Raw genomic sequence first — 14156 nt, forward strand, 5'->3', positions numbered from 1 at the left:
ATTTTATACACACAAAAGAGGAAGCATCATCCACACACACTTAAAGATTTTAAAGGCAGTGTAGTTACACATGTGGACCCAGTTCAAGTGATAGAGTCCTCTGATAACGTAAGGGCTAGCTGTTCTGAAGATGTATCCTATGGTGAATTTGAAAGTGAGTCAGTGACAGAATGTGATAATAGTGCTGTTGAAAATCAGCCCGAACTAATTGAACGGAAATTAGCAGTAATATTGTTGAAATTGGAACACATATTTCATGTTCCAGCAAAAGGATTAGATGAGTTCTTAGAGGAGTTAGTTTTTCTGTTGAGTCCAGCTAGTGTACCTCTGACAAAGCGTACAATTACAGAAATTTTTAAGAGCCATAACCTCCATATTAGTCAGGCTGTTATTGAAGAGCTTGCAAATTCTGTATGTGTTTCTAACCCTGTGGCTAAAATATTGGAAAAGTGTGGCCCTCTTGCCACTCCTTATAAAAGAAAACTATACTACATAGAAAATTTTAGGGTTGTAGAGCCTGTTGAGTATTTCTTATCGATAGACCAAAGGAAGACATTTCAGTACATCCCTTTATTACAGTTATTGCAGGAAATATTGAGTCACAATAAATTGCTGGATAGAGTGATTGAAGAACAAATAGCTCAAGAAAATAGAGAGAATCTGAACGGTGATCAGAGGGTTTACAGATCTTTTCGAGATGGTGAGCATTATAAAAGAAATAGCTTTCTAGATGGTGAGAAGTTGAGAATTTCTATTAACCTTTATATTGATGATTTTGAGGTTTGTAATCCTCTTGGGACCTCAAGGAATAAGCACAAGCTTTGTGGTGTATATTGGGTCTTGGGCAATTTACCACCTGGTTCTCAATCAGCCTTTTCATCCATTTATTTGGCAATCCTTTGCAAGCGTGAAGATTTGAGGACATTTGGGTTTGAAAAAGTCTTTGATCCACTTTTGAGAGATCTGGTAACTTTGGAGCAACATGGTGTGTTCATCAGTCAGTTGAACGAGTGTATTAAAGGAACTGTGAGCTGCGTCATAGCTGACAACCTAGGAGCCCATGGGCTGGCAGGTTTTGTGGAAAGTTTTTCTGCTGAATACATATGCAGATTCTGTACAGCTAAAAAATCTGAAATAAAGTCAGTGACTGCTGGTGATTTTGAGCGTAGAACACCGGAACTTCATGAATTCCATTTGAAGCGTGCACAAGAAACAGCAAGTGCTTGTATTGTATTTTGAGTAAGAATCTGAGCCATTTTCATGTCACTGCAGGCTACCCTCCAGATGTAGCACATGATCTGCTAGAGGGCATAATACCAGTGGAGCTTGCGCATTGTTTTTCTTTTTTAATCTCTAAAAAGTATTTCACCTTAGAAAAACTTAACAACTTGATCCAAAATTTTGAGTATAAATGGGCAGATAAAACCAACCGGCCTCATGCAATTCCCCAGACTTTCTCATTAAAAAAAAATATTGGTGGAAATGCACATGAAAATTGGTCTCTACTTCGTTTGTTGCCTCTAATTATCGGTCCACTTGTTCCAGAGGATGAACCTGCATGGCATATTGTTTTGGATCTGAAGGACATTGTGGAGCTTGTTGTAGCCCCTGTCCAGTCTGATGAGTCGATTTCATACCTTGAGTGTAAAATCAGTGAACATCGCCAGAGATACCAAGAACTTTTTCCAAACAACAGTCTTCTCCCTAAACATCATTATTTGGAGCACTACCCTGCTCTGATTTGGCATTTTGGGACTCTTGTCCACAAATGGACAATGAGGTTTGAGGCGAAACATAGTTTTTTTAAACAAATTGCTCGCCATACAAACTGTTTTAAGAACATACCTGTTACACTTGCCAAAAAACATCAGCTCGTGATTGCCTCTGACTTGCACTCTTCTGACCATAAGACACCTTTAATGGTAAATGTTGGATCATCAGTACCAGTTGATGTTCTGAAAAGTGATATCGCAGTAGCTATAAAGCAAAGATTACCTGATGAAACTGATGTCCATATTACAAAAAGCGTGTCATACAATGGCATGAACTACAGCACAGGAATGATAGTTGTTCATGGGCAATTATTTGGTTTGCCGGAGTTTGCAGAAATTCTGCAGATTTTTATTTTGCATGGCAGAATATACTTTTTTGTAAAAAAGTTATCTGCTTGGTATCGAGAGCACTTCAGAGCTTTTGAACTTGACATGTCACATGTGAGAGAGGTGTCTCTGATTGAGCATGGGGAACTACTCGATGACTACCCGTTAGCTGCCTATTCAGTGGGAGGCCTGCGTCTGGTTACTCTGAAGAGACACACTAACTTGCAGGGTAAACAGGAGTGATGTTTGTAAGTATTTTCCCCCTATATCACCTGGCACAGTAAATAATACATCATACTTTGCAGACCAATTGCTACTTAATTTATTGAGAGTAGATTTCTTTTAAGCATCTTATGAAAGAATTGTCATTAATTAGAAGAATGCAAGACAAATCTGGAAAATGCACTATTCACTTTTCCTTCTCCAGTAAAAAAAATCCTAGAGGCCATGGTGACATCATCAAATTATCGTTGACATTAGGATTTGTTACACACACTCGCACAATAGTCAATAAGTACATCTTTATTTATTTTTTAAATATTTGATATTTGTCCAGGTCAACATGATGGCCCAGCCCATAAGACTGAGGATCATTCTCGGAGAAGATGATGCCAGGAAACTAATTTTACCAGCTGGGATTTCAGACTCCATTGAGCAATTGTGTCAGGAAGTAAAGACAAATTTTGGAGTGCAACAGGATTTTCGTCTTCAATATCAAGATCCTGATTTCGGAAATGAGTTCATAAATCTGACTGCAATCTCTGAAATTAATGATAAAGCAACTTTAAAGGTTGTATACTTGGATAGTGTGCAGTTGCAAAGTTTTACAGAAGATGAGGGAGTGACGTGTCAACCAGTGCGAAGTCCAACACATTCCTTTTCAAGCTCTTCAGCAGACACAGACAATACAAGGCCCGTTTCATCGTCAGGTTCATCACCGTCTACAAGACTGTCAGTGTGGCCAAGTGTCTTCACAGTCCCTCGTTTCAGCTATGAGGCTGAACTGCAACTTGAAAAGGCCAATGCTGAGTTCATTGCTGGTGGAACTCATTTGACCCCCTCACCAAAACTGAAATCCCACCTTTTAGAAAGGCTGGGTGAAGAAATAATAACATTTAAAGTCTATCCAACTGACAATGACCTGAATGAAGTTGCAGAAGCCCTTGTCAAACAGCATCCTTGTCTGAGGGAGCAGGGATCCTTCAATGGCTGTTATGGTTGGAAAATTAGCCTCAAGTATAAAATGGCCAATGTCCGGACCAAACTGAGAGGCCTAGGCTGTGCTGAGGTGTTGGTAAATTCACTAAAGAACAAGGCCCAAGACAAAAGTCAGGCAGCATTGAATATGAAAAAGCCTAGAAGAGCAGAAGTCAATTACTGTCCGCAGTATCCAAAAGGAGAAACTACTGACAGCCTGGAAAAAGAGAGAATTGCACTGCTTTCAGAGGTTCAGAAGAGAAACAATGACAATATAGTGACAATGAAAATGCAGAAGACTTTTTCGTACAGAAGGCAAGAAGTTATTCAAGGACAGCCCTTCATTGCAGATTTTAAAAGCAGATGGCCAGCTCTGTTCACCGAGAAAGAGGTGCATGTCCTATATGTCTAGCTTTATGTCGCAAGAGTGTGTTTATGGTTGACCAGTTATTTCTTGCTTCACTAATATTGACATAACATAGTGATAAAACAGCTAATAATTCCTGGCATGTCCTTCCTCTGGTGCATATTGTAAGTGCATTGTTCATGTTTTTCAGATTGACAAGGAATTCCTGCGCATATCGACAGTACCGCTGCTATCTAGATTCTTTTATGAGCTAGACTTGTACACTCCACGCATGATGGAGCTCTTTCGAGGCAAAGGTGGGGTGGCTGGCAGAAAAATGAGACACATCATGGTGGCCATCTCCAAGGTGGGTTAGATCTGTGCTTAAGAACTTTTTATGCCCATAATCTGGCAATTTTATGAGCAAAGATATCTATACATATGGTAGGCAAAAGTCCTAAGAGATTTTCATATTTTATACAAATTATATAAGCATCAGTCTTATATTAATAAGTAATTGATAAAATCGTATGGTTAATTTTGATCAAAATGAAAAAAAGAACAAAAAACCATTAGTGTTTAGTTGCCTCATTTTGTGTCTGATTTGGTTTAGACCAGTAGTTCCCAAACTAGCGTACGCGTACCCCCGGGGGTACGCAACTGGCTGTAGGGGGTACGCGAGGGTCGGGGTTTGAATGGGGATCACAAATTTTAAAAGCCCAAATTTGCGCTAATGCAGTTTTATGTGGCTCTCAAATACATGACTATATACCACCCTCTGGTGTTCAGCGAAAAATAGCTCTAACAAAATACATGGGCGTGACTTGCCCAAATGACTGACACCGAACAGTTAAAGTTGCCTCCAAGCATTCAGTGCTGCACGAAAATGGACAAGTGGTTAACAAGAAAAAAAGGCCCTACCACAGAGACACCGGCCACAACAACCGATCAGCTCATATCTGAAGATGCATTTTCCAGTGACCGCACAGGTGATTGTTCAAAAACAATGTGTTCCTCAGATTTGGATGCTAGCACGGATGTATCTGTTGTTGCTAGCCAAGCGGCTAGCATAGCTGGAGCCAGTGATGAAGTGTCTGATGCGGAGCGTCAAAGTGGGAGAAAACATGACAGCTTGGACTGTAACACAACCTCCTCAAAGAAGCGCAAATATGATGACAATTATGTTTCGCTGGGGTTCACGTGTATAACTATTGGTGGATTTTCCCGGCCACAATGTGTTATTTGTGTAAAAGTATTGTCTCAGAACTCAATGAAACCTTCACTTTTGCGCAGACATTTAGAGACAAATCATCCCCATTTGAAAAATAAACCAAGAGAATATTTTGAGCGACAGCTAAAATCACTTTCAACAAGTAAAACCTGCATTCAAGTGCCAGATCTTATGAATAAAAACAGACTACAAGCATCTTACATGGTCAGTTACAGAGTGGCTAAAACCAACAAACCCCACACTATTGTGGAGGACCTCCTTCTCCCTGCTGCTTTAGATATGGTAGGGACAATGTTGGGTGAAAAGGCAAAAAAGACGATACAGTCCATTCCATCATCAAACAATACTGTCTCACGGCGCATCAGTGCAATGTCAGAAAATGTTTTACAGCAGCTACTTCTGCGCATACGCCACAGTGAATTTTATGCAATACAGCTAGATGAGTCCACGGATGTGGCTGGCCTGGTGCATCTCCTCGTATATGTGCGCTACATTCATGAAGGAACCATCAAGGAGGACATGCTGTTCTGTAAACCGCTGGAAGAAAGGACAACTGCCGCAGATATTTTTCAAAAGCTGGACACATTCATGAACACACATGGACTCATGTGGGACAGATGTGTTGGCATCTGTACCGATGGCGCACGGGCCATGACTGGGAGACACGGAGGTGTGGTTTCGCGTGTGCAAGCAGTCGCGCCAGATTCCTCTTGGGTACACTGCAGCATCCACCGAGAGGCTCTTGCAGCAAAGGGAATACCTGTCCGTTTGAAACATGTTTTGGACACAAGTGTAAAAATGGTTAACTTTGTGAAAGCCAGGCCGCTGAACTCCCGCTTATTTGCTGCGTTGTGCAATGAGATGGGCAGCGAGCATGAGACTTTATTACTCCACACAGAGGTTCGCTGGCTATCTAGAGGGAAAGTGCTGACCCGTTTCTTTGAGCTGAGGGATGAACTTAAAGTTTTCTTCAGTAACCATCCCTTTGAGCTGTCTAAACATTTGCATGATGAAGAGTACCTTACGTGCCTGGCTTATCTGTGTGATATATTTTCTCGTCTGAACGAGCTCAATCTCGGATTACAAGGCGTTTCTGCAACTATATTCAATGTTCAAGATAAAGTTGAGGCCATGATAAAGAAGTTAAACCTTTGGAAGAACTGCATGAATGCAAACAACACTGAAGTCTTTCCCGTGCTGCATGATTTTCTGTGCTCAAATGATCTCACACTATCAAAAAGTGTAAAGCGCGAATGTAACGTGCACCTTGAGGAGCTGGCGGCGCAGTTACGCCGATACTTCCCAGAGACTGACGGCTCAAATGATTGGATACGTCACCCGTTCACCACCGTGCCTACTTCGTTATCACCGTCTGACCAGGAGAGCCTAATTGAAATCGCCACAGATGGAGCTCTAAAAGTTGAACATGCTCAAAAGACCCTGGCGGATTTCTGGATAGGACTGCGCACTGAACAGCCCGCGCTGGCTAAGCGCGCTGTCAAGACTCTGATGCCTTTCGCCACCACATACTTATGCGAAAGGGGATTTTCTGCTTTAACAAACATGAAAACAAAATACAGAGCAAGACTTTGTGTGGAAAACGATTTAAGACTCAGCCTTTCCCAAATTGAGCCAAACATTGAAGAGCTGTGTGCCTCTGCTCAAGCACATCCATCACATTAAATAAAATTCTGTTTAATGAAAGTTCATATCTGGCCTTTATGCTCTCGACAAAATGGTGAATTCTAATAAATCTTTTGATACACTGCTGATTTTAAGTAGTAAAGTTCGTTATCGAAATTCTGTCATTACTAAAATATATTAATAAATTCATTTGGTGGTGAAAAATAATCGTGCAGTACTTATTTGTATGCATGTGGTATTGCGATGTATTTTTAGACACTAATTAGGAGTTCATTCGTAGCAGGGGGTATGCGGCTGAGGCTGACATGTCTCAAGGGGTACGTGGCTGGAAAAAGTTTGGGAAGCACTGGTTTAGACAGATGTTTTGAGGTGGCTGTAGCTCAGGTGGTAGAGCAGGTCAGCTACTAACCAGAAGGTTGGCGGTTTGGTCCCAAGCTCCTCCAGTCTGCATGCCAAATATCCTTGGGCAAGATACTAACCCCAAGTTGCTCACCGATGCATTCATCGGAGTGTGAATGTGTATGAATGTTAGACAGTAAGCACTAAACCCGGTGGCACCAGTGTCCGGCAGCCTCGCCTCTGTCAGTGCGCCCCAGGGTGGCTGTGGCTACAATGTAGCTGCCATCACCAGTATGTGAATGGGTGGATGACTGAATGTCTAAAGCGCTTTGGGGTCCTTAGGGACTAAGTAAAGCGCTATATAAATACAGGCTATTTAAACAGTTTAGAAAAAGTGATTGGGTGAATGAATTGTTGTATAAAGGCAGCTTTGAGTGCTCCGAGTAGAAAAACGCTATATAAGAACCAGTCTATTTACCATGTGGCCTTTTGGACTCTTCCAAACCAAGTATTCCTTTTTCAAACTGCTGCCTAAAAGCTAAATATTGTCATTATGGATTCCCTTTTTTTCTTAGGATGACACAATACATACAAGGCGAGCATGCATCCTGAAGTCCTTGTGTGTCTACCTGAATGAAGACCATGAGAAACTTGTGAAGGAATATACGGTGAGTTAGATTCACAAGATGTTCTGTGTTATGTAATTTGCTGCAGGAGTTATGGGTAATTTCGATATATGAAATGGTAAAATGTGACACCAGGTGTGAATAAAAGATATTGCAATTGGTCCTTGTTTTGTTTCATGTCAAATTTCTGAGGTGTGAAACCAGAGACATAGAATTTAGTAAATATATCAGCATATTCACGCTGATTGCTGAATTCCTTTTTTTTCATATCTAGACTCAAACAAATGTATTATTATATTTTATGTCACAGAACACTGAGGCCAACACTGAAGCCATGGAACAAACTGTGATGGGAGTGTATGTCATACATCAGGAGGGTGCGGAGCCTGGAGATGACCCAGAGAACATCGGTGTCCTGATTGAAGGCGTTGAGGTTCTCACTGGTTTGAGGAGCATTGCAATTGCTTGTGCTCTGTTATTTGGACTGATATACTGTCTGAACCTAAGCTACCCACCGGAGCTCAAATGCACTTTTGAAGTCTTGCAAAAGATTATCATGAAGCTGGATGGGCAGAGGTTGTCATCCAAGGCACAGTTCCTAAAAAACAAGCTAATGGGGTGAATGAGCTTGAAACAGACTCAGGCATGCCAGACATTTTTTTCAAGGTTTCTGCAATGCAAATATGTGTTTACCGTTTTAAAGTTTAATTGTAAGTTATAAAATGTTCATATAAACTATGTGGTTTGCTCTGTGGCTATTAGACAAAGATTGTTCGTTCATAACTTAAAGTCTTATACACTTGAAGTGTAAACACGGATTTTTGCCAGATGGGCAATTGTTACAAAGGCAAATGCACACTGGTTTTCACAAATTGTTTGAGTGGAGCAGTTATACTCAAAATTGAATGTTTTCTCCACACGTTAAATAGCATAAAGTCACTATTAATGGATACAGCCTGATTAAATGGAGTACTAATGTATGCAAGCAACATAGTAATGTTGAATGTTATGTCTGAGCTTTAAATTGTGTTAAAATACATATTGTTGTTTGCAATGCATATTTTACTACATTTTACAAAAGTTGCTTTAGGGATAATATTTTTTGTCTGCAAACTATTCAACTGACTTATTTCATTTTTATTATTAGGGTTAGGGTTATTTTATTGTATTTTTTTGTTTCAGTCAGCATGTCTTGATCTGGAAGTTCTGTGGTCTTAGTATGAGATGGTTAAAGGGGAGAAAGCTAGGCTGAACTGGGATCCTGCCAACTGTTTTAAGAATGTTCAAGCAAAATAAAAGAGATGGTTTTGCAAGTTATCATTTATGTATTATGTTTCATTAATTTAATTAAAAGTAATGTTTACATAAGCAATATAAACACTAACTGAAACATGATTGGTGTAAGTACTACAGACATAAATTACATTTGTTCATTCAACAAGATTAACATTGGTGTAACAAACAAATATTTTACTAGTTCATGTAACAAGACTGACTTTTGATGTGCCAAGGTGTTTAAACAATATAACATGAATTTAAATTAATTTAATTAGACTAACTTGGTACAAACATGTTAACTGAATAAAAATCAAATTAACTAAATGTTAATGTTTAAATTATGTTACACTTACAAACAGTGTTGGTCAAGTTACTTGAAAAAAGTAATCAGTTACTAATTACTGATTACTTCCCCAAAAAAGTAATCCCGTTACTTTACTGATTACTTATTTTCAAAAGTAATTAATTACTTAGTTACTTAGTTACTTTTTAAAAACACAATTTACAACCTGAATAGGTAATAAAGCGATAGATCTTTCAGCCCAATTCTACTTTTTCTGCATAATCCATCATACAAAATGCAATCAAATGGAAAAGTCTCTTTTTAAAACTTGTTTTATTAGTTTTAATCTTTTAACTTCAATTATATGCAACATTCTCTGACTGGAAGAAATTTGTTTAACATTTAAACCTATTTTCTGCACATTCCAGCACATAAAATAAAATATTTTTTTTGTGTTTACACTCACTCTTTCAAATAGATGCAAGTAAAACACAGCAGAAAATAAATAAAGTCAAAGACTAGTTGCTCTATTTTCACCTGTAAAGCAGGAGGTTTAGGTGGAGGTTTGCCCTGGTGCAGGTGTGCTGCAGCGGTCAGTTGAAGACTCCGCGAGTTTCTCTGTGAATTTCCCATTACAGTCGTAGCACATTCGGTGCTTGCTTGGAAGTTTAGGGGTTTTTTCGCTGTAAAAAGAAGTTTTCTTCCCACGCACAACGGACACTAATGTTTTTGTCACTTTTTATGGAATCAAACTCCAAATAAGGTCAGTACTTCCACGCTTTAAACGCTGCATGCTCATACTCTCTCCCACACTCGATATATTATCCGTTGTTGATCTGCAGACAGCTGTTGTCACTAACGTCGCACTCGCTTACGTCACTGTCATGAGACATTCTCGCAAAAAACTCACGGTTTTAGTAACGCAGTAACGCAGCGTTCCTACGGGAAAGTAACGGTAATCTAATTACCGTTTTTGCAATGGTAATCCCTTACATTACTCGTTACTTGAAAAAAGTAATCGGATTACAGTAACGCGTTACAACGCGTTACTGCCCATCTCTGCTTACAAACATATTTAGTGTTGAAACAACACAATCAATATGGATTAATATAACATGATTTGTTTAGATGGAATATAGGTGGCAAGATAAAATTAGGTTCATCCAATGAATTATTTTTTTGAGTGTAGTGAAGAGGCTGAGTGTCTGTAGGACTCCAGCTGCTCCAGCAGGTGTCTCCTTTGTGCTTTGCTTCAAACACAGTGTAGGGAGGAGCTTCCACTCAGGTGTTTCAGGTGTTGCTGGATGGAGGAGGACAAATAGTTTTCCCCTTCAGTGACACTTCAGCAGCTCAATGTTCTGGGGAGATGTTTGTCTTTATGAAGGTTTATGGATTATTGTTCTTACTTTGGTTAAACTGAGCAATACATTTTCCATCTAACATTTAAAGTAAATTTCCAGGTGAAACAAAGATCTGCAGCTGCAGCCTCTGTGATGTTTCACAGTCTGAAAGTAACAAATTCAACCAGAGTTCAAACAAAGGCTTAATATACGTGTGTGTTTGATATAATGCCAACAAGTACAAATAGGTGTTCTTACAGGTCTTAATCACAGAGCTCTGATAAGTCTGGTGACTTTCACAGTCAGCAATTTTGCTGCCTGTTATTCAAAGTCTCCCACATTCATACAGAGCTTTTAACACCAAACTCCTTTACAGTCCTTCTCCTCTCACACACCATCACACGACTGATTTGTCTGCAGCAGCTGTGTTACTGCTAGTATTTTATTATGTGTGTAATCTCCTCATATTGTTCCTGTGGTTTAGTTTGACTTCCTTCTGCAAACTCAGCTGCTCTGTTGCTGATACACGTCTCCATCAATATGATTGATCAGATGCTGCCAACACCATGTGTTTCATGTGAACGCTCAGCTGAAACCCTGGGTTGACTTATCGAGTTAATAACAAGCTTCACGTGGCTGTGAATGCTAAAGTGAATCCAGATAAAGGAAAGAGACCCTGCTAATGTTGGACTCACTTCTTAGTGTAGATCCCAGGAGGAAGTTCAACATAGCAGCCATTCTTTGTGCGAGCTCGACCAAACCTGAGACCACAGTGCAGGATAATGATTATCATCTGTCTCTGTCAAGGACATTTAAAATCCACAAATAACAAAAATAATTATATTTGATCATTAAAAATCTCTTTTCAATTAAAAAAGCATGAGCACACTGGTGGATTACAGAAACATGAAAACTCGTTAACAGTAAAGTTAATTTAGGCGTAAACAAAGAGGCAAACATACTTAAGTAGAAGGACTGATGTTAGTGTTAAAATAGCCTCTTAAAGCTCAAATACTGATTCAACTTCTTTACTCAAGTAAAGGTAAAAGAGTCCAGGCTCTGAAATGTACTCACAGTGTTAAAATAAAAACTCCATCTTTGAAGGAAATTTCTGTAAGTTTTTTTGCAAAGTTACCTGAATTTCTACCTCCAACATTAATATGAGAAAATTATCTGAACTTTTATTCTAATGAATTTAATCAGCTTGAACATTTTGTAGCACAAAAGCAGAAAAAAAAATCCATCCATCCATCTTCATCCGCTTTATCCGGGGCCGTGTCGCAGGGGCAGCAGCCTAAGCAGAGAAGCCCAGACCTCCCTCTCCCCAGCCACCTCCTCCAGCTTATCCGGGGGAACACCAAGGTGTTCCCAGGCCAGCGTGTCCTGGGTCGTTCTTTCGGTCACTACCCACAGCTCGTGGCCATAGGTGAGGGTCGGGACGTAGATCGACCGGTAAATTGAGAGCTTCACTTTTACACTCAGCTCTCTCTTCACCACGACGGACCGGTGCAGCGTCCACATCACTGCAGCCGCAGCACCAATCCGTCTGTCGATCTCCGGCTCCCTTCTCCCATCACTCGCAAACAAGACCCCGAGATACTTGAACTCCTCCACTTGGGGCAGAAAGGTAGTGAATCGCTACCTTATTGTGGTGGAGGGGTTTGTGTGTCCCAGGGATCCCAAGGGCTATGTTGTCTGGGGGCTTTTGCCCCCTGGTAGGGTCTCCCATAGCAAATTGGTCCTGGGTGAGGGACCACACAAAGAGCGATTCAGAAGACCCTTATGAAGAAAACATCGAGGGAACAGTTTACCCTGCCCGGGATAGGGTTACTGTAGCTCCGCCCTGGAGCCAGGCCCGGGGAGGGTGCCCGAGGGCGAGCGTCCGGTGGCCGGGCACAGCCTGAAGAGGGGACATGGGCCCATCCTCCCGCAGGCCCACCACCCACAGGAGGCGCCATAGGGGTCGGGTCAGGTGAGGAGCAGGATTTTGAATTCTGGATTTAACAGGAAGCCAATGAAGGGAAGCCAAAACAGGAGAAATCTGCTCTCTCTTTCTAGTCCCTGTCAGTACTCTTGCTGCAGCATTTTGGATTAACTGAAGGCTTTTCAGGGAGTTTTTAGGACATCCTGATAATAAAGAATTACAGTCGTCCAGCCTGGAAGTAATAAATGCATGAACTAGTTTTTCAGCATCACTCTGAGACAGGATATTTCTACCTTTAGAGATGTTGCGCAAATGGAAGAAAGCAGTCTTACATATTTGTTTAATATGTGCGTTGAAGGACATGTCCTGGTCAAAAATGACTCCAAGGTTCCTCACAGTGTTACTGGAGGCCAAGGTAATGCCATCCAGAGTAAGAATCTGCTTAGATACCATATTTCTAAGATTTTCAGGGCCGAGTACAATAACCTCAGTTTGATCTGAATTAAGAAGCAGAAAGTTAGCGGCCATCCAGGTCTTTATGTCTTTAAGACATTCCTGCAGTTTAACTAATTGGTGTGTGTTACCTGGCTTCATGGACAGATAGAGCTGCGTGTCATCTGCATAGCAGTAAAAATGTATGCTATGTCTTCTAATGATGCTGCCTTGGTGATTTCAACATCCATGTCTGCTGTGACTCTAAACTTCTGGTCAAGGACTTTTTAAATATTATTGACTCTTTTAACTTGACCCAGTGGGTTACTGGTCCCACGCATGAAAAAGGTCACACACTAGACTTGGAGCTTTCCCACGGGCTGGATGTGTGCATCACTGAAATGTCTGAGTTGGGCATCTCCGATCATTTTCCTGTGTTGTTCACTGTAACGCTGCGCTGCTCGGTAGATAAGCCGTGCGCCTCAGCGCGTAAAAAGCGAGCGCTTAATGCTCTAACAGCGCCGCTTTTTCTGCTGCCTTTATGGACTCTGGAATAATGAACTCCAGCTGTTAAAGTGTTGAGGACCTTTCGGACACTCTTCGTTCTACCTGCACTGATATTTTGGACTCTATTGCTCCGTTCAGGACTCTGCGCGCTCAGCATTTATCAGAGCTGTGGTTGAATGAACATACGCGCTCCCTCAGACGTGACTGTAGACGCGCTGAAAGGAGATGGAAAAAGGACAGATTGTATGTTTCTCTACAGATTTTAAGGACTTTCTGTCTTTCTTCCCAAGAAGCTGTAAAAACTGCGGTCACAGTTTGTCTTAAACTTAGTGTCAGTAAACAGTCACAGGCCTCAGGTACTTTTTAATGTCCTCAATCGTTTTCTTCGTTCACGTGATAATGTCGGAGTCATTTCTTCACCAAGTATTTGTGATGATGTTTTAGCATTTTTAACAACAAGGTTCTATCTATTAGGGCTCTTGTCTCGCCGACTGCTGCCTCAGATCCGAGTCTTTCTCCTGTGTGCTCAGCTGTCTTAGAGCAGTTTGATCCCGTCTCCCTTAATGACTTGACTGCGGTAGTTTGTAACCTAAGATCATCACACTGCCCCTCTGATTGTCTCCCCCCAACTACTCTTCCAAGGATTGTCAGGTTGGAGATTGGCCTATAATTAGCTAAGACAGCTGGGTCTAGGGATGCTTTTTAAGTAGAGGTTTAACTACAGCCAGCTAGGGATGGGCACCGTTTAGATTTGAAAACCTGCTGAATCAGAATCAGTTGCTGATGATGGCTTTTTTCTTTTACATTAATCATGTATAATCTTAACTCAAAGTGAACATAGACTTGATTGAAGTAACTGTTACGAGTTCAAAATATTGGGGATGGATACAAGAGGGAAAACCAAAATAAC

The 14156-nt window shown here is 40.8% G+C and overlaps 2 protein-coding genes across 2 annotated transcripts; both read left to right on the forward strand.

The window, feature by feature from the left end:
• The first annotated feature begins 1738 nt into the window (after nt 1-1738).
• LOC109200239 (uncharacterized) lies at nt 1739-8799 on the forward strand. Its single transcript, XM_019355732.2, has 5 exons — nt 1739-2347; nt 2656-3687; nt 3854-4009; nt 7432-7524; nt 7793-8799. Exons 1-5 carry the CDS (start codon nt 2342-2344, stop codon nt 8102-8104), a joined length of 1599 nt encoding a protein of 532 aa, XP_019211277.1. The 5' UTR covers nt 1739-2341; the 3' UTR covers nt 8105-8799.
• LOC112846276 (zinc finger BED domain-containing protein 5-like) lies at nt 4016-7058 on the forward strand. Its single transcript, XM_025905722.1, has 2 exons — nt 4016-4451; nt 4529-7058. The coding sequence occupies exon 2, from the start codon at nt 4529-4531 to the stop codon at nt 6554-6556; it is 2028 nt and encodes a 675-aa protein (XP_025761507.1). The 5' UTR covers nt 4016-4451; the 3' UTR covers nt 6557-7058.
• Nucleotides 8800-14156: the final 5357 nt, after the last annotated feature.

This window comes from Oreochromis niloticus, linkage group LG3, assembly GCF_001858045.2.
Source record: "Oreochromis niloticus isolate F11D_XX linkage group LG3, O_niloticus_UMD_NMBU, whole genome shotgun sequence".
NCBI lineage: Eukaryota > Metazoa > Chordata > Actinopteri > Cichliformes > Cichlidae > Oreochromis > Oreochromis niloticus.